The sequence below is a fragment of the Miniopterus schreibersii genome (assembly GCF_964146895.1).
Source record: "Miniopterus schreibersii genome assembly, chromosome: X".
In the NCBI taxonomy this organism is placed as follows: Eukaryota; Metazoa; Chordata; class Mammalia; order Chiroptera; family Miniopteridae; genus Miniopterus; species Miniopterus schreibersii.
The window spans coordinates 23,725,751-23,750,558 of record NC_138104.1 but is presented as its reverse complement, the minus strand read 5'-3'; the positions used below and the strand labels follow the sequence as shown (position 1 = coordinate 23,750,558).

At 39.4% G+C, this 24,808-nt stretch overlaps 1 protein-coding gene across 1 annotated transcript in view; it reads right to left on the bottom strand.

Moving 5' to 3' along the window:
• Positions 1-7,765: 7,765 nt before the first annotated feature.
• The window catches only part of GUCY2F (guanylate cyclase 2F, retinal), a gene marked incomplete at both ends in the record, with an annotated part of 81,380 nt that continues 64,337 nt past the window's right edge, over positions 7,766-24,808 (bottom strand). The window contains 6 exon segments of the mRNA XM_081126364.1: positions 7,766-7,853; positions 7,947-8,011; positions 8,013-8,033; positions 20,783-20,796; positions 20,799-20,876; positions 23,716-23,814. Of these exon segments, the coding sequence (XP_080982490.1) occupies positions 7,766-7,853; positions 7,947-8,011; positions 8,013-8,033; positions 20,783-20,796; positions 20,799-20,876; positions 23,716-23,814 (365 nt within the window).

Below are 24,808 nucleotides of genomic sequence, written 5' to 3'. Positions count from 1 at the left end.
ATCCATTGGGCTAGGCAGAATTAGAGGTTTGTTTTCCAACCACTTGGGCCAGATCAACTTAGGAACATGCATGGCTCTGGATGAGATCTTATCTGCATGGTAAAGGTGATTTAGTGACCAAGAAATCTATAATCTTTTCTATCTCTCTGTGGACTATGATGTCAATACAGTCACCTAGACCAAAATACCCCAAACCAAAGTATTCCTGCCAAACTTGTGCCCATACAGTTAGGGGTCTTACTCTAGGGTCTCTAAGAAGTGTTCCTAAGGGTCAGGGGTTGTTCTTGATACCTTAGATCTCTTTTTGATCTTGGTAAGAGCAGTTCCACTTCTACTAACTATGGTGACTTTAGGAAGATGGTTTCTCCTTCCTGGACCTCAATATTCTTGTCCACATATTGGCAGGATTGATGGCCTTCAAGGCCCTGCTAGCTCTATGATTCTATGTGCATATTCATTGGCTTGGAAATAGATCACTTTTAAAAAATCTTGAGTGGCATCTGGAGCCGCTCTAATTTGCAGTGAGCCAAAGTAAGAATATAGATTAATGGTCACCACTGCTCTCAGTGCCTTTTTGAAAGAGATTCACTAATGCTTGGCCTACAGCAAATCCAAACTGAAAAGAGATAAGATAGCACAGTTTTTACATACCAATTCAGAGAAACCCAAAAAACATACAAAAAACGAAACATATGGTTTTTAAAAAGATAGCTTGTGTCTATGTCTGTGGTCCACTTATCAATCATCTTGACCCAAAAAGATGGCATGGGTCAGAGAAGGGGTGAGAAAGGATTCTATTGCACGGATTCCATTATTTTAATGGACTAGAAGCAACCAGCCCATTAGAAATGTGCTTGATTAGTTCAACCAGCTTTGACTAAAGAAGAGGTTAAAATAAAACGATCAATCCATTGTGGCCTTTTGTCTAATTAACGCTTCCTTGATTCAAGTGTATCCTTAAGTTACATCCAATTTTTTGATGTTGCATAGATGTGACCACCCAGTGCATAAAGTATTTGGCTGCTTGCCACCTTCCACTACTTGCAAGTTGATTCCACTTGGATTAAGGACAAGAATGTGATGAGATGAGTAGCTTGGTAATAAAGTTTTTTATGCTAAGTCTAAGAAAAGGCAGACAGAATGGGAGTCCTTGGCACAACACTTTTTAGTAGAGTAGCTTTTTGTAGTAAACCAAATTACAGCCCTCTAATGAAGTAGATACCCACCTGCTATCTCCTCCTGCTTAGCAACCCAAAGTAAAATAATAACAAGTGGATCATTGAAAGCTGCACACAATCTAAACAGATCCATCCTCTACCATGAAAAATATCAGTAACACTGCCATCAATAAAATAAAAGTAAAATGGACTAAGTTGAGAATCAGCTAATTTAAAGTATTCTTTGTCTGGGTCTATGTTATAAAAACATGCAGTAATCTATGAAATGAGCCCAAAGAGGAAGGATAAAATAGAATAAAAGAACTAAAGGGATTTTGAGCAATTTTAATTTCCTATGTGCCTTTCTGTTTTTTTTAATTTTTTGTAATGATCATGTATTGCTGTTGAGATAGGTAAGAACAAAATCTAAAAGGACTTAAACAACCCGACTGGCATGGCTTACTAGTTGAGCATCAACCTATGAACCAGGAAGTCACAGTTCGATACTCGATCAGGGCACATGACTTGGTTTTGGGCATGATCCCCAGTAGGGGGCATGCAGGAGGCAGCCAATCAATGGCTCTCATCATTGATGTTTCTATCTCTCTCCTTCTCCCTTCCTCTCTCTGAAATCAATAAAGATATATTTTTTTTAAAAATCTCCCATGGGATGACCACTTTGTTAAGTTACATTTGTAAAGTATAGTAAAACCTCAATAAGCAGAACCCAACTTGCAAATCACTAGCATTGGCTTTCTTTTTCCAATAATTTATTTTGAAAAGAAGCAAATCACAAGAAAACAAGTGATGTTATAAAACTAATTTAAATTTCTGTTTGAAAACTTTGTTTTCTAAATATTTGGTTTTAGACAAGGAATATAAGCTACTTAGGAAAACAGCTGTGAAAAAATCAGTGTTGTCTCTCTTAACCACTAATTCAAGCCACTGTGCTAGTAGCAACAGATGAATAAAGAAAAATATTTGCTTGTATGTAAGAATCAGGCTATGCTCCACTAGGTAAGTGAAATGGTACATGGAATAGAGAGTGTTTTGCTTCTCTGCAAATAATTAAAATGCTAAGGCAAATTGAAGAAAGCTATTTGGGTCAATGCAGAAGGCCTTAATGAAAAAGAATCCAAGAAAACATGGTTTTAGATAGGGGTTCTTGACAGAATCAAATAAAGGTGAGATTATGAACAAGGCAGGATTAGTAGGCTAGACAAGGTAGGTTTGGTAGATATGCTAGACTAGAGAAATATCAAAGAGGGAAATAAGGGATAGGATAAGACACAGAGCTAAGTATCCCCTTCAGTAGGTCTTGTTGCTCAATTAAAGAGTGGCTGCCAGTCCTTATTCTGCAGGCCTAGACCTGGGGCTGCAGTTCCTGGGTATAAAGGACTAGACCATGTTTGGGAAAATCCTGATCCATGAGCCTATACCTGCAGCCCCATACCCTTGCTTCCAACAATCTTTCCCTATTCCTACTAGAGTGCGGTGTCACTTCCTCTAGAAGTCAAATCCTATTTTGAGTTAGTTGGTACCTTTCCTGGAAACTTCCCTTAGACCTTGCTTCTCTCTAGAATTTTAAAAGCTTAGCTTTTGACTGAGATCCTGCCCTAAGTAGAGATGATTTTCAGTCTCTTTCTCTGCCATGTCTAGAAAAGGGAATTAGAAACTCAGCTCAGCAGTTGAGCATGGACCTAGGATCCAGGAGATTGCGGTTCAATTCCTGGTCAGGGCACATGCCAGAGTTGCGAGCTCGATCCCCAGCAGGGGGCCTGCAGGAGGCAGCTGATCAGTGACTCTCTCATCATTGATGTTTCTATCTCTCTCTCCCTCTCCCTTCCCCTCTCTAAAATCAATAAAGACATATTAAAAAAACAACAACACAAAACTCAGATCAAGGAGTTTGAAAGGCAACTTCAGTCTTTTCTGCACCCTCTTGAACAGCTTTAACATATTAAATAGACCACCTGAGGCTGAGAGAAGTTAGCTTCTGTAAAGAGTCCAAGGGTACTTTGACTGAAGGTGTAGGGAAAACTGCTGGGAAAAGCTTTTGACTTTAAGCATAGATTCAGGGTGCATTGATAATGAAAAAATTAAATATTAGTGAGAAAGGTATCAAATTATACCTTAGGTATTTCTTTCTTTAAAAAGGCCTGTTCTAAAGGTATTAACTGCTTTACTGGCTGATGTGTTTGGGTTCAGTTGTTTTAATAAAGAGATTATTTTTTATAATAAAAGGGAGGAAAGCTCGCTTAACTATTTTAAATGTGCCAGTGAATTAAGCCTCATTGCTTTGGTCCATGTGGCAAGCCACTGCCAATAACCCCTTGAAAGTAGAATCTGGAAAACTAAAAGCATAAAGTAAAAACAATTGTTCAAAGGAATTTATATTAGGGGAAGGGTAGGGATTTGAAAGGCCAGTGGGCAGGAGAAGGGAGGAAAATTAAAAAACTTTAAGGGAATTGCCCAATTCAATACACTACTTCTATATCTTTTAGCTTGACATCTTTTACATCTCTTCCGTCATGTTCAGACTATGACCTTGAGGCCCACTGATATATTCACGTATCTAACAAGAGCAATTCAATTATGTTGTCTAGATTATCCTTACTTAGACAGGAAAGGGGACCATAACAGTTTTGGAAAGACTTTGAATAATAAGCAATAAGAAAACAAACTTCTTAGCTCTCAGTTATCCAAACAACACAATTAACCAGTCTCTTCTCCTCCCCCTATTTCCTATGCATTCCAGCCAACTGAGGTCACAGTGGACTGAAATTCAGATGTATGTTTGCTGGAAGATTTTTTGGGGGGGGCAAATTATGCTTATTAAATACTTTCTAGAAATTCAAACAAAATGAAAAAGTACCTCCTACTTCTTTTCTATAAAAATAGAGACCTTATCTTAGTCCTAGTTGTGCCTGCTATTTTGAAATGACTCAACTTGGAGGTAGTTCTTTCACCTTCCTTAGGGTTCACATTCATTACCTTTTACATTCAAACAGCCTTTTGGGTGATGGCTGTGTAACGAACAAAGCTTATTGAAATTACTTCCCAGATTAACCAATGTCACCTCGATAAATTTAATAAAATAATAAAATTAAAATAATAAATTACTTCCTAGGGGAACTTACACTGGAATTAGGCATGAATAACCCTGGAGATTGTTCATCCTCAGAGATATGGTCATTCACTAATTTCTCGCTCAGGCATAACAATTTGTTGAAGTTGCCCAGCCAGGTGTGGCTCAGCGGTTGAGCACTGACCTAAGATCCAGGAGATCGCAGTTCGATTCCTGGTCAGGGCACATGCCCGGGGTTGTGGGCTTGATCCCCAGTAGGGGGCATGCAGGAGGCAGCTGATCAATGACTCTCATCATTGATGTTTCTATTTCTCTTTCTCCCTCTCCCTTCATCTCTCTGAAATCAATAAAGATATATTATAAAAAATAAAAATTAAATTAAAAAACAATTTGTTGAAGTAGAGTGAGCTTTTCCATTGCCTTACCAAGAGAAGATTCCAATCTTGGCGCCCTTTGTTCTTGGGTGGGAAAAGGAGAAAACAGTAAGTTTCTCTTCATTCTAAGCCATTCACAAGATTTCAATATGAATGATTCCAAGCCCCTCAACATCACTCTACTCCACAAATAACTTGCAAATTGCTAACATTTCCTGGATTGTTGAACAAATAAACATTATTATATTTGTCAGGTTTACATAATTAGATTTTGCTATTTACAAGGGTTTTTACAAATTTCACAAAAAAAGGGGGACACTTTAATATATACAGGTAGTCCTCAACATACTAATGAAGTGTGTCCAAAACATTACTAAGTCACTGATTTGGAAACTGGAATGCATTGCTCCATAGAAACAGTGTTACGTATGTGGTGGTCAGGTTTATAAGCCAGTCCACATAGGTTGATTTAACCCACATGGAGCAGAGTTATATTAGAGCTCTGGCACGGTTCCTGGGTCCTGAGAGCAGAAGAAAAAGGATTTTTTCTTCCTATTTGTTGAGTCTAAGGAAAACTCAAAGCAAATGTTTTAAAGGGGCAGAATCTAACCATTATGGTCCTCCATTCCTAAAAACTGCCAACTTCATTTCTCCTTGTCCCAATCAAAATGAAACTTATTTGTCCTCCTGGACATCGAGCTCTATTCACCTTCATTATATGAATGATTAATTGCCCCTTACCTTCCAAAAGGTACATCTGTGATTGAAAGAGGAGGCTTGTCGACTCCAAATGAACCTCAGTTGGTGAAATTTTAGGGAAAGTAATCAGATGAAGTGATAACTTTTAAGAAGTTTTGGTGAGTGGTGGATATTTGGAGACATGATGAAGGAGCTACTAGGTAGACAACAGAGCCCTGCTTGAGAGGCAGCCCCTGTAGTCAGTTTGCCAAAGCTGTACACCCTTTCACAGCATCTTTCCTTCCTCCCTGACTCCACAGGGCTATCTAAAGGTCTCAAGTTTTCCCCTAACAACTCCCATGATTGTGGCAGTGGATGAGAGTCATTCATAGATATCATGGGTCTTTTGTAAGTTGGCTCTATCTCACTAAAAGTTGAGCTGAAAGATTCTGCAATAGATAGTATTACTGGGTGATATCAACATAGGATATTTAATGAGATAAGTGAGATATCTAGGAGCTCTTGGATTTAGGACAAGTGTTCTGAAATTTTTCAAGAGTGCTCTTCTTGAGAATTTCTGTGATTTACACAGCCTTCCAAGGCCACTGTGGTTAATTAAAATGCTGATTAAAGCACAAGTGCTAATTATGCCAGGATCAGAGGTCAAATCTACTTTTGGCCCAATTGGCTTCAATCTGTTCCATATACCCACAGCCCACAGAAGCCTGCCTTCTGTCAAGGCAGTCCAGATGAGTGAGTATAAATGGCTTAAGTCACATCCATCTGTAATGCTGGGAAAGCACTACCAAGCATAGCCAATGATAGTGAGTCAGCTTCAGTGTCTTTTGCTGCAAAGTCGAACACATTCTTAAGAATGCACAAGATTTTTTTCTACAGTGCCTCCAAAGCCTACACCACCCTGCCAAAAGGAAAACCCTTCAAGAGCTTCCAAACCTTTTCCTGCTGTGTGATAGAAAGAGACAGAAACTGAGACTGAGTCTGAGACAGAGACTGATTGTGTGTCTTTGTGCGTCTGTGTGTCTCCTTCCCCACAGGAAAGAATGTTCCTGCAAATTGGATGAATATGTGTCCCAGCTGCTTATCTGCTTGTATTCATCAATAGGAAAGAATAGAGCTAGGTCCCAGGTGGCAGGGTGGCAGGAAAGCCAAATGCTCAGTACAGAAGCCTTTCTGAAGCATAAATGTTATGACTTCTAGAGAGTATTTATGATAGTCACAGAAATGAAGATGCACTGGGTTTCTCTAGGAGAGAAAGAGTCATAGAGTTGATAAAGTCAACCAAGGCTAGTAGAAAAATAGGAAGCATGTGAATGCCTTTGGTAGTTGCTGCTTGAATTGTAATTAGTGTATTGTGAAACATGCTAAAAGCAAGTAAATAGGAGTTGTAGAGATACCCTAATGTTTACTTCATAATCTTGTGATTTCCAATGATATATAGAGAGAGCAATGGGTCCTGGGGTCAAAGTCCCCATAAAAGCAAGAATAAACAAAGCAAGATAAAGAGGAGAAGGCTTAGCCAGTTTTGCTCAGTGGTTAGAGTATCAGCCTGCAGACTGAAGGGTCTCAGGTTCAATTCTGGCCACGGGCAGGTACCTCAATTGCAGGGTCGATACCCGACCCTGGTCGGGGCACGTGCAGGAGGCAACGAATCCATGTGTCTGTCTCACATCAATGTTTCTCTCTCCCTCTCTCTCTCTCTCTCCCAATCTCTTTGAAAAACAATGGAAAAAATATCCTGTGTGAGGATTTAAAAAAACATAAAGAATAGAAGAGATACTGACAGGAGCCCAAGAAAGCAATGGATTCTTCAGAGACAAATACTTAGGAAAAATTCTTGATAATTAAGCTGTTGTTGATGCTTTGGAATCATGCCATTCTAGTAGAAGAGGAAGAATGGGGGAATTATCCTGAATTCAAGCCAAGCAGTAAAAGAGTAGTCAGTATTAGGTTGGTTGACAATGCCAACCTTGGAAAGGATCAGGTAGTGCCTCCAGAGAAAATGACATAAGCATCCCCTCAAAGATGGTCTTGCCAATAAGTCCCAGGAAAAGGGAGGGTTAATGTAATATTGCTGTGTTGCTTAGACAGATGTCTCACAAGACTTGTGGCTCACCACATGACCCAGGTGTTCAACAACGAAAGAGACAAGAGCACTTGCCTGGTAACTAGATAACAAGGCCAGCCTTGATAATATTCAAATGTGTTATCAGTGCAGGAGGCAAGGATCTCTCTCAGGCCAGGACGGCCGACCCCCCCTCACATGCAGATTGCTCCGCAACAGGCCTCCCCACAAGGTTTTTGCATAATTCAACAGAGCTTCAAAATTCACCAACTCCATCAGATTTTGCCAATAGAATGTAGCTTGAGAAAAGCACTCGTGTCAAAGGGAGCCCCAGCTTTGAAAATTTGGCAAGCTCTTAAGCTCTGTTTTCTTGCTGACCATTACCTTATGGCTTGTTTCTCACCAGCTGCCTTTCTGTTTTTCTTATTTGGAAAGCTGCATTCTCCACTGGTTGCAGGCCATGTCCCACTTGCCTGCAGTGTAAGAGAGCAACAAAAATAGTTAGTGAAGAGTGTGTGTCAGAGTAGGACATAGGAAGACTCTAACAAAGTGTGAACTCCACTTACCCATCTTTGCCCACTTGTGGGGGCCCATGAAGGGGCTTTGTGAAGCCTTTTTTTCCCAACCATACAGGTCTCTTCTGTGCCTTTGTCCTTTTTATAGAAAATATGGAAAATTTTAAACATGCTACAAACCTAAAGAAGTCCTTCTGATCAATAGGATACAAGCATTTAGTTTGGCTCAAAAATTGCCTCTGCTTTCCTTTTGTCATCACTCCCTAAAACCTTCCTACATGGCTTACTTGCTATATATACCTGAGGTTCAGGCAAGCTCCATAAGCTGCCATAGCAGCCAGATGAAAACTGAACACCATTTCAAGCTGTCATCCAGATGTTTTGTCTACCAGTTACTATGCAGCTCCACTTTTGGGAATGTGGCTGTTTAGCTTCACAGCAAGTAAACATCTGGATGCTCAATTGAACATTTTGTCATTTTTACCCTGATCTTTTGGAATTAGGCAACTCATTGTCTTTTGTATCTAGAGTACATACCTCCCCAAAACACCTCACCATCCAACAACTTTTACAAAACCCAAAAAAAGGAATAGAAATGGAAAGCAGGCTGTGCAACTTTGTTTTTATGCCCAGGGCATTCTGGCTGCTTTGAGAAGTCTACATCTCTGCAGTGTTCTTTTCATCTTGCCAGGGGATTCTTACAGATGGAGAGAGACTTCAGGGAAGCCTTCATCTATAGCACAGGTAGCTGGCTATCAAGAACCATAAGTCTGAGAAGATAAAGGGAGTGAAAACTTACCTGGTCATCCCAGAGCTTGAGTGATGACTTCAGAGGAGCCAAATTTTCAGCCTCTGCTTTGTCCTCCCCTTTTTCCCAAAAAATCCTCCTCTCAATGACTTTCTCTCTCCTCCTTTCAAAACTCTTTTGTCTGTCCTCTCATTTCCTCCAACCCATAAAAAACAAATGTGTTTACTAAGACTGAGAGAAGTAATGGGATGTGTTTCCAACTCATTAATCTGAAATATGGTCTTACTTTCAGCAGATCTCATTTGGAACAGTTCTAAATTGTTTAACTTATAAATTCAAATTAGGTTTGCCCCCTTTATTTTTTAGAAATATATCTTTATTAATTTCAGAGAGAGGAAGGGAGAGGGAGAGACAGAAACATGATGAGAGTCATTGATCGGCTGCCTCCTGCATGCCCCCCCACAGGGGATTGAGCCTGCAACCCGGGCATGTGCCCTGACCAGGAATCAAACCACGTTCTCCTGGATCGTAGGTCAATGCTCAACCACTGGGTCATGCCAGCTGAGCAGGTCTGCCCCCTTTAAATGTAAAATCTTTTGCTCTCTAATTCATATCACATATACTTATCCCTTAACAATACTAACAAAAACTATAATAATAATTAGCACATTTATCTGGAGAATCTCAAGCATTTTTCAAATATTTGGTTCAAGGCTCTGAACAAGTCCTCCATGAAGCCAGTAGGAAGAAAATATCACAAGAGCCCAACCACCATTAACTGGCAACCAACTCACCTAAACCCCAAATAATGGGACTGTTTGGGCCACTCTGTTTTCAGGAGAGGTGAACAACTTAAAAATATCCTCACATCACTCATTCTTACATTTAACCCACCCTCACTGTACCAGGGCTGGGAATACAGAGATAGCTCTGTCCATAAAGAGCTCAGTGTAGTTAGATAAAAAAATCTATCATGCCATGTCTTAGGCTCTAAACACAAGCCCAACTCTTCTGCCCCCTAAGCTTTTTTCTTTTCCTCATAATATCTAGTACAGAGTTTTGAACAAAACAGTTGCTCAGTAAATAATCAGACTGTTCCATTAAATGGAGTTATCAATCCTTGAGCACTTGGAATATTCAAGGAATCATTGGACCTCATTTTGGTAAAATATAATCTTAAAACTTGAACTTGAGAACACAAACCATCAGCCATATTTGGCTGTATTAATATCCAGAAGCTATCAGGACAATATGCCAATTCCCAAGGGAGCTTTGCAGATGCCAGGATTGTCCACTTATTTGAGTTAGTTCTGGGACACACTAGGATGCCAAAACTACTGGTTGCAAAAGATGATGGGAGTGTTATAGATTCAGGCAAGCTTACAAATCAGAGAGTATTCAGGGGAAAGGGGAAGGATCCAAGATGGCAACAGAGTAGGTAGAAGTTACACTCACCTCCTCTCAGGACCCAACTGGAATTACAAATAAAATATAGAGCAATCAACCTGAATAATGAACTGAAGATTAGCTGAAGAGAAGTCTTATAACCAAGGATTTACAGAAGAAGCCACATTGAGACTGGTAGGAAAGGAAGAAAGGTGAAAAGGACTGGCCCCACTCCCACAGGTAGTGGCTGAGATTCTGGAGGGATATCTCAGTAGCAAAAGTTCTTTCTGAGCAGCTGAGGTCTCAGTCCCATGCTGGGCTCCCCAGCCCAGAGCACCAGAACCAGGAAGAGGCACCCACATAATATCTGGCTGTAAAAAGTAGCAAGGTTTCTGTCTGCCAGGGAGAGGCCGGAACCCACTAGAGACACAGGCACCCTCTAAAATAGCCAACACACAAAATCTCATTTGCAGCCACTCACCTTGGGCTCTGGTGCGGGGGACGGGGGCACAAAGCAGACAAGAGTCACATGAGGAAAGAGTAGTGTCTGTGGCTCTGGGGTGAGAACTAAAGGGATAGCTGCCAAGATCCATGAACTGAGTTATTCTCCCACACCTCAGATGCCATCTTTCTTGGGTGGAGCACTCACCTCCATATGGCATCAGCCTGGGAGAATGCAATAGTCCCACCCTCTGGACTCCCTGCCTTCCCACACAGTGGAACTTGTGCCCTGATGAGGAGTCAACTGGCTTAGCCAAGGTATAGAAGTCTGGGCAGATTCAGGAAGTGTTACTGACTGAGTTGTATGGCTTTGGTGAAAAAGCCATTATCCCCACTTTCCTGTGAACTTGACTGGCAACTCCCCTACACATGAGATCTGCTAGCCCCACTTTCCAGGCTCCTGGAAGCCCTACCCTCCAACTCCTGGTGGCTCCGCCCTGCCAAAGTCTGGGCAGAATCCAGGACAAGCTGAGTTGTGAGGTTATGGGGTGGGGGTCATTCCCCCACCTTCTCCTAAGCCTGACTGGCACCTCTCCCACAAGGGAGATCCATGAGTTCCATCTTCCCAACTCCTGGTGGCCCTACCCAGCTAAGATCTAGCTCCTGGAAGAATCTGGGACAGGTTGAGTTGTGTGCTCTAAGACATAAACCATTTTTTGCTCACATGCCCTACCAATGCAGAGCCCTCCCTTCACACATCTTGGTCTGTTTGGGCCTGATAAATTCTGCTGGCCTCACCCTGACAACTCCCTGAGACCCTGCCCAACCACAAAGGTGTGCAAGCATGCAGTGGATGGCAGCTAGACTTGGTATACCTGGGGACTTTTGCTCAGTGAACTCAGACATAGCACTGGCACTTTTACCTGTATCAATGTGGTGAACACAACACACCCTTACCTGGTGATTAACTGAGAACCTACCTCATGCAACTCAAGTAGCACCAAAGGGTCTTTCAGTGACTTAGTCTAACAGGCAGCCAGCATCTGGAGGCATGGGGAGGCAAATCTCAGGGTGCCTTGGGCCTTTTGCTGACCTGCCCCTGTACTCGGTGCTGGTGAAAGCCAGCCTTGATGCACAACATGGTCCTTCCTACACACACCCAGCAGAGGAAGCTATAAATTGTGGATTGCTTGGTAACTCCAAACAGTTTGCCCAGGGCCACTCATAGGAAGCATCTGAATTGGCCTGTAACACAGTCCCTCCCAAGAGGCCCAAGAACCAACACACCAATTGGCCAGCTTCAGACACATCAGAACAAGATCCAATTAGCTTCACAAGCAGCATATCCAAACAAAAATCTCAGCAGGAACCAGACCCTGCAGAGGCAAATTCCATTGCATGTGGTCAGCACCTGCACAGCAGCTTGTACAATGTGGTTGGGGTTCACACTCAGAGTCAGTCAGCCTGAGGGTCAATTCCAGTACAAACTGCCAATAGCAATAAAGACTCAATTAAAACAGGAGGACTCACATAACACACACAAGGATTATTCCAGAAGCACCCAGCTCAAGGGATCAAGGAGACTGCACCACTGGGTTCCACAGGCCACTTACTACATAAGACGATCCTACCAAGACTGAGAGTCATAGCAGATCTATCTAATACATAAAAACAAACACAAACACAAAGAGGCAGCTAAAGTGGGGAGACAAAGAAAATGCCCCAAATGAAAGAGCAGGAGAAATCTCCAGATAAACAGCTAAATATAATGGAGGAAAGCCATTTATCAGATAGAGTTCAAAAGAATGGTTATAAGTTTGCTCAAGGAACTTGTAAGAACTTCAACAGCATGTAAAAGAACATAGAAGCCATAAAAAAGAATAATTCAGAAATGAAAAATACAATACCTGATATAAAGAATACACTTTTAAAAAGTATTTTTGATGAAGTGGAGTATTGAATCAGCAATTTTGAAGACAAAGTAGCAGAAAACACCTAATCAGAGCAGCAAAAAAGAAAAAAAATTTAAAATGGGGATAGTTTAAGGGACCTTTGGGTCAACATGAAGCATAACAACATCCACATCCTAGGGTTACAAGAAGGATTAGAGCGATAGTGAAAGATTGAAAACCTATTTGAAGAAGCAATGACTGAAATATTCCTTAACATGGAGAAGGAAAAAGACACAAAAGTCTAGGAAACACAGATACTACTAAACAAGGTGAACCCAAAGAGGCCCACAGTAAGACACATCAAAATTAAAATGATAAAAGTTAAAGACAAGGAGGGAATATTAAAAGCAGCAAGAGAAAGACAGTTAGGTACCTACAAGGGAGCTTCCGTTATTCTGTCAGCTGATTTCTCAACAGAAACATTTCAGGGCAGAAGGTAGTGGCATGAAATATTAAAAGTGATGAAAAGCAAGGGCCCACAACCAAGACTTTACTTAGCAAGGTTAGCATTAAAATTGAAGGAGAAATAAAGAGTTCCCCAAACAAACAAACAAAAAAGCTAAAGGAATACAGTACCACCAAACCATATTACAAGAAATGTGAAAGGGTCTTTTTTAAGAAGAAAGGAAACAACAACAACAACAACAACAGAAACACAGTTAAAAGAATGAAATGGCAATAAATATGTACCTATCAAAAATCAATTTAAATTGAAGTGGCTTAAATGCTCCAATCAGAAAACATAGGGTAGCTGAATAGATAAGAAAACAAGACCCATATATATGCTGTCTACAAAAGACCCACCTCAGAATGAAAGATACATACAGACTAAAAGTAAACAGATGGAAAATACATTCATGAACATGAAAATTTAAAAAAGCTGAAGTAGCAATACTTATATCAGACAAAATAGACTTTAAACAAAGATTAGTGAGAGAAAAAGGACACTGCGTAATGTTAAAGAGATCAATCCAACAAGAGGATATAACCCTTGCAAACCTTTATGCACCCAAAATAAGAGAACATAGATATATAAAGCATACCTTGATGAACACAAAGGGAGAGATAGATAGTAATACAGTCATAGTAGGGGATTTTAACACTTCATTGACATCAATAGATAGCTCTTCCAGACAGAAAATCAACAGAGACAGCAGCCTCAAGTGACACACTAGATCAGATGGATTTAATTGATATCTTCAGAGCATTTTACCCCATAGCAGCAGAATATACATTTTTTCCAAGTGTACATGGAACATTTTCTAGGATATACTGCATGTTCAGACCAAAAAAAAGTCACAATAAATTTAAGGTTAAAATCATATCAAGCATCTTCTCTGATCACAATGGTATGAAACTAGAAATCAATCACAGGAAAAAAACACCCTGAAAAACACAGAAAGACATAGAGGCTAAATTATATGTTACTAAACAATGAATGGGTTAATAATGAGATCAAGGAAGAAATCAAAAGATCCCCTGAAATAAATGAAAATACAAACACAACAACTCAAAATCTATGGGACACAGAGAAAGCAATCCTAAGAAAGAAATTCATAGCATTACAGGCCTACCTCAAGAAACAAGAAAAATTTCAAATAAACAATCAAACTTTACACTTAAAGGAACTAGAAGTAGAACAACAAAAAAGCCCAACATGAGTAGAAGAAAGGAAATAATAATGATTGGAGCAGAAATAAATGAAATAGAGTCTAAAAAAGCAACAGAAAAGATCAATGAAACAGAGAGCTGGTTTTTTGAAAAGATAAACAAGATTGACAAACCTTTAACCAAACTCATCAAGAAAAAAAGAGAGAGGACCCAAATAAATAAAATCAGAAATGAAAGAGAAGGGCTAACAATTGACACCAAAGAAATACAAAGGATTATAAGAAAATATTACAAACTGTATGCCAATATATTGGACAATCTGGACAAAATGGATACATTCCTAGAAACATACAATCTTCCAAAATTGAATTGGGAAGAATCAGAAAATCTGAAGAGAGATTACAACCAATGAAATTGAAGCAGTAATACAATAAAAAGATCATACACCATGATCATTATTCCGGGGATGCAAGGTTGGTACAATATCTGCAAATCAATATACGTGATACACTACATAAACAAAATAAAGGATAAAACTCACATGATCATATCAATAAATGCAGAAAAAGCACTTGATAACATTCAGCACCCATTTATGATAAAAATTCTTAGCAAAGTGGGAGTAGAGGGATCACACCTCAACATAATAAAGGCCATATGTGACAAACCCATAGCCAACATCATACTCGATGGGCCAAAACTAAAAGTATTTCCCTTAAGATCAGGAACAAGACAGGGATGTTGAATTTCACCACTCTTTTTCAATATAGTACTGGAAGTCACAGCCATAGCAATCAGCAAATAAGAATAAATAAAAGGCATCCAAATTGAAAAGGCAGAGGTAAAACTATCATTATTTTCAGATGACATAGTACTGTATATATAGAACCCTAAAGATTCCACCAAAAAAAAACTACTAGAACTGATAAGTGAATTCAGTAAAGTAGCAGTATACAAAATAAATATCCAGAAATAAGTTGCATTTTTATACACCAGTAATGAACTATCAGAAAGAGAAACTAAGGAAACAATCTCATTCACAAGTGCATAAAAAAATACCTATGAATAAATTTAACCAAGGATGTAAAAGACCTATACTGAAAAAACTATAAGACACCAAGACAGAAATTGAAGAAGACACAAATAAGTGGATGCACATGCCGTGTTCATGAATAGGATAAATTAAAATCATTAAAATGTCCATACTATCCAAAGCAATCTATAGATTCAGTGTAATTCCTATCAAGATACCAATGGCATATTTCACAGAATTAGAACAAATATCCCAAAAATTTATATGGAACCACAAAAGACCCAGAATAGCCACAGCAATCTTGAGAAAGACCAAATTTGGAAGAATCGCTCTACCTGATATCAAACTACACTACAAGGCCATAGTAATAAAACAGCATGGTACTGCCATAAAAATGAACATACAGATCAATGGAATGGAATAGAGAGCCCAGAAATAAACCCATGACTTTATGGTCAATTAATATTTGACAAAGGAGGCAAGAACATACAATGGGGCTAAGATAGTTTAATCAATAAATGGTGTTGGGATAATTGGATAGATACATGTAAAAAAAATAAAATAAAACTAAACCACCTTCTTACATCATACACAGGAAAAAAACTAACAATGGATTAAAGACTCAAATGTTAGACTCATAACCATAAAAAAAACATAGAAGAAAACATAGGTGGTAACATTTTAGACATTTCTTGTAGCAATATTTTTTCCTCAGGCCAGGAAAACAAAAGAAAAAACAAACAAATGGGACTATATCAAACTAATAAGTTTTGCAAAACAAAGGAAACCATCAAAAAAGTGAAAAATCAGCCTACTGAATGAGAGAACATATTCACCAATGATGCATCTGATAAGGGTTTAATATCTAAAATTTATAAAGAACTCATAAATCTCAATACCAAAAAACAAGTAATCCAATTAAAAAATGGGCAAAGGACCTGAATATAAACTTCACCAAAGAAGACATACAGATGGCCAATAGACATTTGAAAAGATGCTTAAGATCACTAATAATCAGAGAAATGCAAATTAAAACCACAATGAGATATCACCTCACACCTGCCAGAGTGGTTATCATCAATAAGTTAACAAACAACAAATATTGGCAAGGGTGTGGAGAAAAGGGAACCCTTATGCACAGTTGGTGGGAATGCAGATTGGTGTAGCCACTGTGGAAAGCAGTATGGAGTTTCCTCAAAAAATTAAAAATGGAAATGCCTTATGACCCAGCAATTCCACTTCTGGGAATATATCCAAAGAAACCCAAAACATTAATTCAAAAGAGTGCATGCACTCCTATGTTCATTGCAGTCCAAGATCTGGAAGCATCCCAAGTGTCCATCAGTAGATGAGTAGATAGAAAGCCAGTCAGTGAAAGACAAGTATCATGTGATCTCACTTCTATGTGGAATGTAATAAACAAAATAACTGATGAACCAAATAGAAACAGAGGCATGGATACACAGAACAGATGGACAGCTGTCAGAGAGGAGTAGGGAGGGAGGACTGGATGAAAAAGTGAAGGAGTTAGGCAAAGAAGATATATTCATAACCCATAGACAGACAAGAGTGTGGTGATGGTCAGGGGGAGGGGGTCATTGGCAGAGGGGAGGGGGACAAAGGGTGGGAAAATGGGGACATCTGTAATAGTGTAAACAATAAAAATAAAGTTTAAAAAATGCTGTGGTACATTTACACAGTGGAATACTACTCCACTTTAAAAAAAAAAAGAGGTAAATCTTACCTTTTGTGTTAGCATGGATGGACCTGGAGAGTATTATGCTTAAATGAAATAAGCCAGTCAGTGAAAGTCAAATACCTTATGATTTCACTTATATGTGGAATCTTATGAACAAAATAGAAACAGACTTATAGATACAGAGAAAAGACAGATAGCTGTCAGAGAGGAGGTGGGTTGGGGGACTGGGTGAAAAAAGTGAAGAGATTAAGTAAGGAAAAAAACTAATAGACACAGACAACAGCATAGTGATTACCAGAGGGAAAGAAAGGTGGAGGGAAGTAAAATAGGGTAAAGGCAGGATAAATGGTGATGGAAGGAGACTTGAATTGGGGTGATGAACACACATTACAATATGCAGATGATGTATTATAGAATTGTACACCTGAAACCTATATAATTTTATTAACCAATGTCACCTCAATAAATTCAACTGGAAAAAAAAAAGAGTAGTAAGGGGAGTTTCAGGAGCTCTCTGAGGTTTTGGAGCCCATCCAGGAGACTTCTTAGAATCCTAGCTCTCTGTTTACTTCCAAAATTCTGCTGAAGGGGAGGGGGGCAAGTATGTAACAAGTAAAGCCTAAAGCAAACTCTATTATTCCAAATCAATCTCTAAGCAGTCCCAGAGACACGCCCCCCCTCCAATAATATCATCTTACTTTGGTCTGACACTTTTAAGACACTTTGGCATCTCCTGTCTTTAATCCTCACTAAACCTCTGAAAAGTAAGCTTATTATTAACCTCATTCTGCAAATGGGTTCACTAAGGTTCATGGAGATTAAATGTCTTGTCAATAAGCAGGCATAGCTGGCAGTTGGACCCAATTCTACTAGACTCCAAATTTAATTTTTTATTATGACTTTGCTATTTTTTATTACAGTATAATTGACATGCAACATTATATTAGTTTCAGGTGTACAACATGATTCAATATTTGTATATATTGTGAAATGATTATCACAATAATTCTAGTTAACATCTTAGATTCCAAATTTTTATTCCTCTTACCTCTGCTCTATATAGCTTTTCCAACACACTGAAGTCAAAGGGCAGGTTTAGAGGCCAAAAAGCAACTGTTGGGAATTTTAAAGCTTGTGATTAATGAGCTTCTTGATAATCACAGGTCAGAAGAGACCTTTATGTGGAAAAATGGAAGCACAGAAAGGATGTAGTTACTTGTCCAATGTCATACATTGAGTCATTGATGGGACAAGAAATACAGACCAGCTCTTCTGACCCTCAGGACTCTGTCAAAACAAACTTACTGCTTCTTAGCTCAATTGCTAGTGTGTGTGTGCATGCGTGCGTGTGCTTGCATGTATGCATGTTCATGTGTGTGTATGTGTTAAGGGTTGAGGGTTGGGGTGGAAAAGGTTGAGAGAAAAAAGAGAAATCAAAAGTAAAACAGGGCTCCTGCTTAGGGGCCTGAGATTCAAATACTATTTAGCCCCAGAATTCAGACACAAAGTCAGAAGTGTCCACCTCTGGAAAGGACAACTTAAATGGGCTGAGAACAGCCATTTGGGAAAGTCTTTTCAGTATGTAAATCTACTTCAGAGACCCTGGTAAATACAACTGATAAACCAACATATATAGAAATTTCAGCAGGGACCCTCAAATTTGTCAGGGAATCAGTAACGGAGACAGGACTCATGTAAGAAAAGAAATAATAAGATGACTTAACACCAGGACATTAGGAAAGAAATTGGAAAATGCAGAATTGGCCAGTTAAGCACTTATGATTTGTTACCAGCATAGTACAAGTCAGGGTTGGAGTAGGCAGCTGGACAGTTCCCCAGAGAGACTGAGCTTCACATCTCTAAATGGGGTCCTTCCACAAGCTACTCCAGATTCCTCATTTTTTGGTCTCTGTACCCACCACCCACCCAATTACTCAACTTTTATATTTTGTCTTCTCTCACCCAATGCAATCTACATCTTTGATTCCACTAAGGGAAACATCTTAAAGTATCATCACTTCAGTGAAGGAGATGGGACTTGGGTGGGGGTCAGCATTATTAGATCCAAGCCTTGGGCCCAAGAGAAGAGATTCTGATGGAGGAATTTCAAACATCAGCCAGTTGGAAGGAGAGGATATTTTTAGCCTTGAAATCACATCTGGTTGGCTATCAAATGTGGTCTTTCTGACCAATGTACTAGAGCAATTCTTGTTTTCAGAAGCAGAAAGTGGATGAGGGGTGGAAATATTGATTCAGAATTTCTGAAGTGTGCTGGTAATGTAGTCTTATTGGGAATTTATTGCATGCCCCCAACGGACAAGGAATCCCCCAGTCCCTACTAAGTAATGTCTAATACCTGTCCTCTGGTGGGGAGGTGGGGGGCACAGAGATAAAAAGAATCTCCCCTTCTCTCCCTTTCTCTTTTTGCATCTTACTTTCTATCATCTTCCTTCTCATTGCCTCTTCCTTTTCCCTGGAGCCCCTATTTTTTTCTGTCTTAATCTCTCTCTCAATCTTTCTTCCTCAGGAGGCTTCTGCCACCCCAATAACCAAGACCTGAGGTGGCATTAGGGGAAGTCTCTCTCTGCGTCTTTCTCCAACTTGCTGTATAGCACATTTCCAAATTCCCTGGGGCAAGGGAAACTGTGATGCTGTAAAGGGCCCTTTTGAAGTAGTCCTGCTTTTGTACTTGAAACACCCAAAGATGTGATTGCTTCTGACTGGAATTTGGGGGGCAATAAAAACCATGGGGATGAGGGCATATTTTTCCTTTTCAGTTTCAAAGTGGTACCTCTTCAGCTTTTAAATGGGTGTATCTATGTCCAGTAATACAGAGAGGAAGGTGCTTCAAGAAATCAAGCTGCCTTTGTCCTCCTCTGCTGAGGCTATGTAGAGGGATCATGAAAGCCTTGGGTGATTTGATTCACTTACCAGATAATATCACCATCCCCATCATCTCACTGAGCTCTCTGCAGAGGTGGGAAAGGAACCTCATAAGTGACTCATAGGACTAGTCAGAAAAGAAATTGATTAACTAGAATCAAGCCTTCCAACTTTTAACTTCTGAAATATGTTTATATTTATATTTCCACCATCTAGGAAGGCATGCCAATGAAAGAAACAAATTGTGCATTACTCACTGCTCAGGTTTTGCTTTAACAGAACAAAATTGTGCATTACTCAGTGCCTGGGTTTTGCTTTGCACAGAAATAATCACTGAGGAAATAATTTTCATGCACAATGGTATCATAGAAAGGCTACTAAATGGGAAGTCAGACTTCCTGAGTTTGGGCCTGATTCTGCTATCAGTTGACTGTGTGGCCTAATCAAATTATTTCATCTCTCTGAGCCTTGGTTCTTGATCTGAAAATGAAGGAGTTATATTATCAGATCTGTAGAGTCTCTTACAACTGGGCAGCCAGGGGTCCTGGAGTCATCCAGAAGAAAATGGAAAAAATCCAGTGGAAATGGCAAAAAAAGAAGAAAATTATTCTAATCCTGAATGTTAGATCAAGTGATAATCCTAACAGAGAAGAAAGGTGGTACGAAATGTCTTTCATAGAACTGACTTTATTCCTCCTGGTACTTGGAGAAAGATATAACAGGGGGTCAATGATGGAGATGAAAAGTCAGAAAGGGTGGCCACTGATCAGTCAAATAGATAACCCAAACTCATCAATACTGTAGCTTATGGAACAATGTTTGGCATTGCAAAAGAGTAAACAAAATTGAATTTAAAATGTAAATAATAGTGTATCTCATAGGAAAGCCAATTCTGGGTAGTCTAAAAAATGCAGGAGTTTTAACAATCTTACTCACTGTAGCCATATTTTTTAAAAAAAGAAAACTGAGGCAAAAGGGAACAATATTTTTGGAACTGCAAATGGGGCTGAAAATTCTGCCCAAATTATAGGTCTGAATCTCAGACACCCAGGTAAACTCTTTCAGCAGACCATGACCTCTCCAGAAGCAGGTGTGTCTGAGTGGTTTGACTCACAAAACAAAAGGACATTATACCTTGAGCTCTGCCCTCCTCGAAGCTCCACTTTATAGCCCGCACTCAGAGCTTGAAGAATTGTCATGGTGCTATGACTGACATGAATGCGATAAGCTGTAAAAGAAAGAGAGGCATGACTTTGGATCCTTTCAGGTAAAATCAATGAGAAAAATATTAATGTAATAAATTGCCTCACATCTAAATGAACTAGACCCTAAAAAGATCCCTGAGAGAGAGGTTTAGTTAGTGTTGGGAGGGAGGGGTAATAGCTTTCCTCACCAGGCCCAAATAAGGTTGTAGCACCTATCAGCAACTAGACACCACCTCAGATGAAAGGCCATGTAATAGAAAGGTGTTAATTTAACTTGAGGGCTGAGGTGGAGAAACCAGCAACCAATACTGTGCTCTCAGCTGAAATGTGATCTCCTCTGAAGGCTGTGAGGCTTCAAGCAGCCTCTCACAGGCAGCTGCTAAGGCTGAACTCCCAAGGTTTACGTATCTTACTTAAGAGACAAAAGAGTGACTTTTCCAAATACATCCATACAATTATCTTTCAATACTGCTGTACATAAAATGTTTAAAAATCAATAAGAAGTGACCCAAGACCCCTCTCAACATTTTGCACCTAGTGTATATTTATAGTTGGCCTTTGGGAGGGCACATCTGGCTGTGTACATAAATGAATGTATTATTTTCCAATTAATGATCCCAACCTGGGGTAAAGCTTTACATGGGGAACTATGACTAAAAGTTTTGTTGGAAACTAAATGTAATTATTTGGTAAAGAAAACTCATTTATTAACTGAAGCATAATCTTTGACTTTCCTGGAAATTGTCATCCTATGAAGTAAGACCTTGTTCAAGTTGAATCTTAAATAAAAGTCCAAGACTTATCTCACACACATTTGAAAAGCTAATTCTTTTAGAAGCTTAGTACAATCTAAGTAGGAAGGCATGGCTGAAAAGTAATGGACGAAATTTCTGCTATGTTTACTTGCAATGACTTTCCTTTTTTTGACATGTCACCCAGAACATCTACTCAAAAAGGGTTGTCCTATTACTAAAAGTCATATAATTATCTAGTGTGTCCCTAGCCAACCCTATGTGTGCCATTTCACTAGCATCTGGTTGTCAGGGAGCCTTTCAGTAGAGTAATCCTATTGGTGGGGAACAACAGCTCAAAAGAGAGAGACTACCATCTGGTTGTGTGGCAAGGAGGATCACTTCAAGGCTGTGTTACTAGTCACTTCCATTCCAGAATCAATGGATACAACTGTACACAAAGGAGGTATTGATAAAACTGATTTTTAATAGACCTGTGACATGCCCCAGTCTCACATCCAAAATGAGGTTAGAGGTTACCTCTTTACATACATTCAATCAGATGTAGAGTTTAATGGCATATTTCAGTCAGTTTTTAGCTTCCAGAAAACCACACTAACCAGCTCCTTTAGTGCAAAGATCACATGTGTATACTTCTTTGTATCCTTCCTAATGCCTTCCTTGGATAATCAGTGCTTGATAAACACCTGTTTTACGTGATTCATTCCATTTTCTTCTTCCTAGCTGATCACTGGGCAAGGTGCTGCCTAAATCTGAAAATTCAATTTCTGCTGTCAGCTCTATATATTCAATGTGAAATGCGTGGAGTTTCCTTGGTGCAGACCAGAATATATTACTTTAGTCTTCTACAAGTTTACATCAGTCCAGGGTACTGTGCCAAATCTGCATCGCTGTTACATGATCAGTTTCACTTCATCTTTAGTTGTACTTCAAAAACAAAGTCACATGCTTACAGCAGTTCCTGGAGGACTATGCCCATGGCTTCGGCCATGTCTGTGGAGTTCGAAGATTTTCCCAGATGTCAGAAAATTTATTCTGACAACAGCTTCTAAGTTCCATGCTGCCTCCTTAATCATGGCTGCATAGGCTAGATTGACTAAGACTGAATCCATTGTGCAAGCCTGTTTCTGTACATGAGTGATGAGGAGTGGGGTTATACAGGGTACCACCTGCTGTAATACAGGCCACCATATCATCAGGGACTAGTTTGCATATATTGCTGAAATGTGGGAAGAGATGTCTTGCCTGATAAATGCCAAAGTCAGAGCTGCAAAGGGTCTAAGTGTTTTTTAAATATAAAAACCATAAAAACTATATATAAAAATCTATGCTTTTCTTATACTACCATAAACAAATCGCTTTGCTCAACCAGGATATACGTAAAGGCACATTGTGATTCAGACATTTCCTTAGGAGTAGCAATACATAACCAAGAAAGCTGGCAACAGACAAATGTCATAATGGTTTGTACAGTTTTCTTCTCAAAGAAGGAGTGGTATCATTGATACCATGGATGTTTTGATAGAAGCTAAGGGCAAGTTGGAATTAATTATTTCAGAATCCCAAGCTCCTTAGGTTGAGGGATTATTGCTAGCTAAATTCAAGGGACCTATTTGATAAAGCCAGAACTCCCAGGTTACTAACTAGTTCAAAAAGAGGACTAGAGTAGTAAACAGCAGCTGGCTAGGAGGCAGCTGGCTCTGGGTGTGTTTCCACAAACTAGTTGAAAAACTAAAAATGTCAGTTCCTCAGCTATTTCTTTACTCAACATGACTCCCTTAAACACACCAGGCTGGGCAATTTTTTCCTTTGCCCAAAGAATTCTTTTAGTTGTTTTGATCAAATGCTTGCTGTTTCAGTGTCACTTAGCTACAGCTTCATTTCCAGAACAAAAAAGTTACATGTTCAATCCAACATCACCCCCTACTGGTTTGCCATTACAGACCAGGAAAAATGTGTTAAATCTCTTTAATCCTCTCAAATTCTCTTTTATTTTTCTTCAAAACATCAAAACATCAAGTACCCTGCTCTCTTCCCCGTCTCTTGAGGAATAATTACTTTCTCAAAGGTAAAAGATTACCATCCCATTCGTCTTGCTATAGGTACTCACATAACCCTGTTGATTCCATCTGAGAAGCTGTGTTCACACTGTCTCCAAACAAGCAGTATCTGGGCATGGTGAGGTCCACCACTCCAGCAACAACCAGCCCTATAGAGTAGCAGGTGGTTGGGATTACAGTCAAGAGGTATGCATTCAATGCTAACAGACAAGCATTGCCAAGGGAAGGAATGTAGCTACATAAAAGAATAAAGTTGCCACCAAATAGTTCTGGGAATCTGAAGGAAGTCTTATAATGAGTAATGAACTCTTTACCTTATGAGAAGCAAGTTTATCATGAGGCAGACATGACTACCTTTCTGATTTATACCTTTGTTCCAAGCAACAGTGATACTCAAGATGCTTATATTTGTCAACAGGGACGAATAAGCATCAAATCTAAACCAGAAATGCCTGGGCAAAGACTCAGGATCCAAACACGTTTGCTGCAAGGAAAAAAATGGGACACTCTGGGGCTTTAGGGTTGGAAATAAGAATACCATAGAGTTATATGTCTCTCAAACTGTGTCTATTGAGAGAATTTTTGCTAAGACAGTTTTAAAATCTGAAAAGTAGAGTTGACTGAATCATTTGTATTAAGGGCATGGAAGAGCAGTGTATATAGATAATCCACAAATATTTTCTATTTGCCTTAGAATGTTTTTTGTTCTTACATTTTAATGTGGCTGTGTTAGGTGTTCGTAGAGTGAACATTACTTGAAAAAACTTCAACAACCACAATGAAAACCTAATTCAGGACTGTCTAGGAAGTTCTCCACCTTTACCTTCCTGATTTCTACACTGTTTCTGTTAAAATTGTTCAGCATTATCTTTTTGCTGTTTCTTGAGTTAGAAAAAGTAATTAGTCTTTCTGTCTCAAAAAGTTCTTTCAGAACTTTAATTTTTAAGAATAAAAATAGCCCGGCCAGGAGTGGCTCAGCGGTTGGGCATCAACCTAGGATCCGGGCGATCAGGGTTTGATTCCCAGTAGGGGCAGATGCCCGGGTTGTGGGCCCAATCAATGGCTCTCTCATCATTGATGTTTCTATCTCTCTCCCTCTCCTTTCCTCTCTCTGGAGTCAATAAAGATATATTTTTAAAAAAT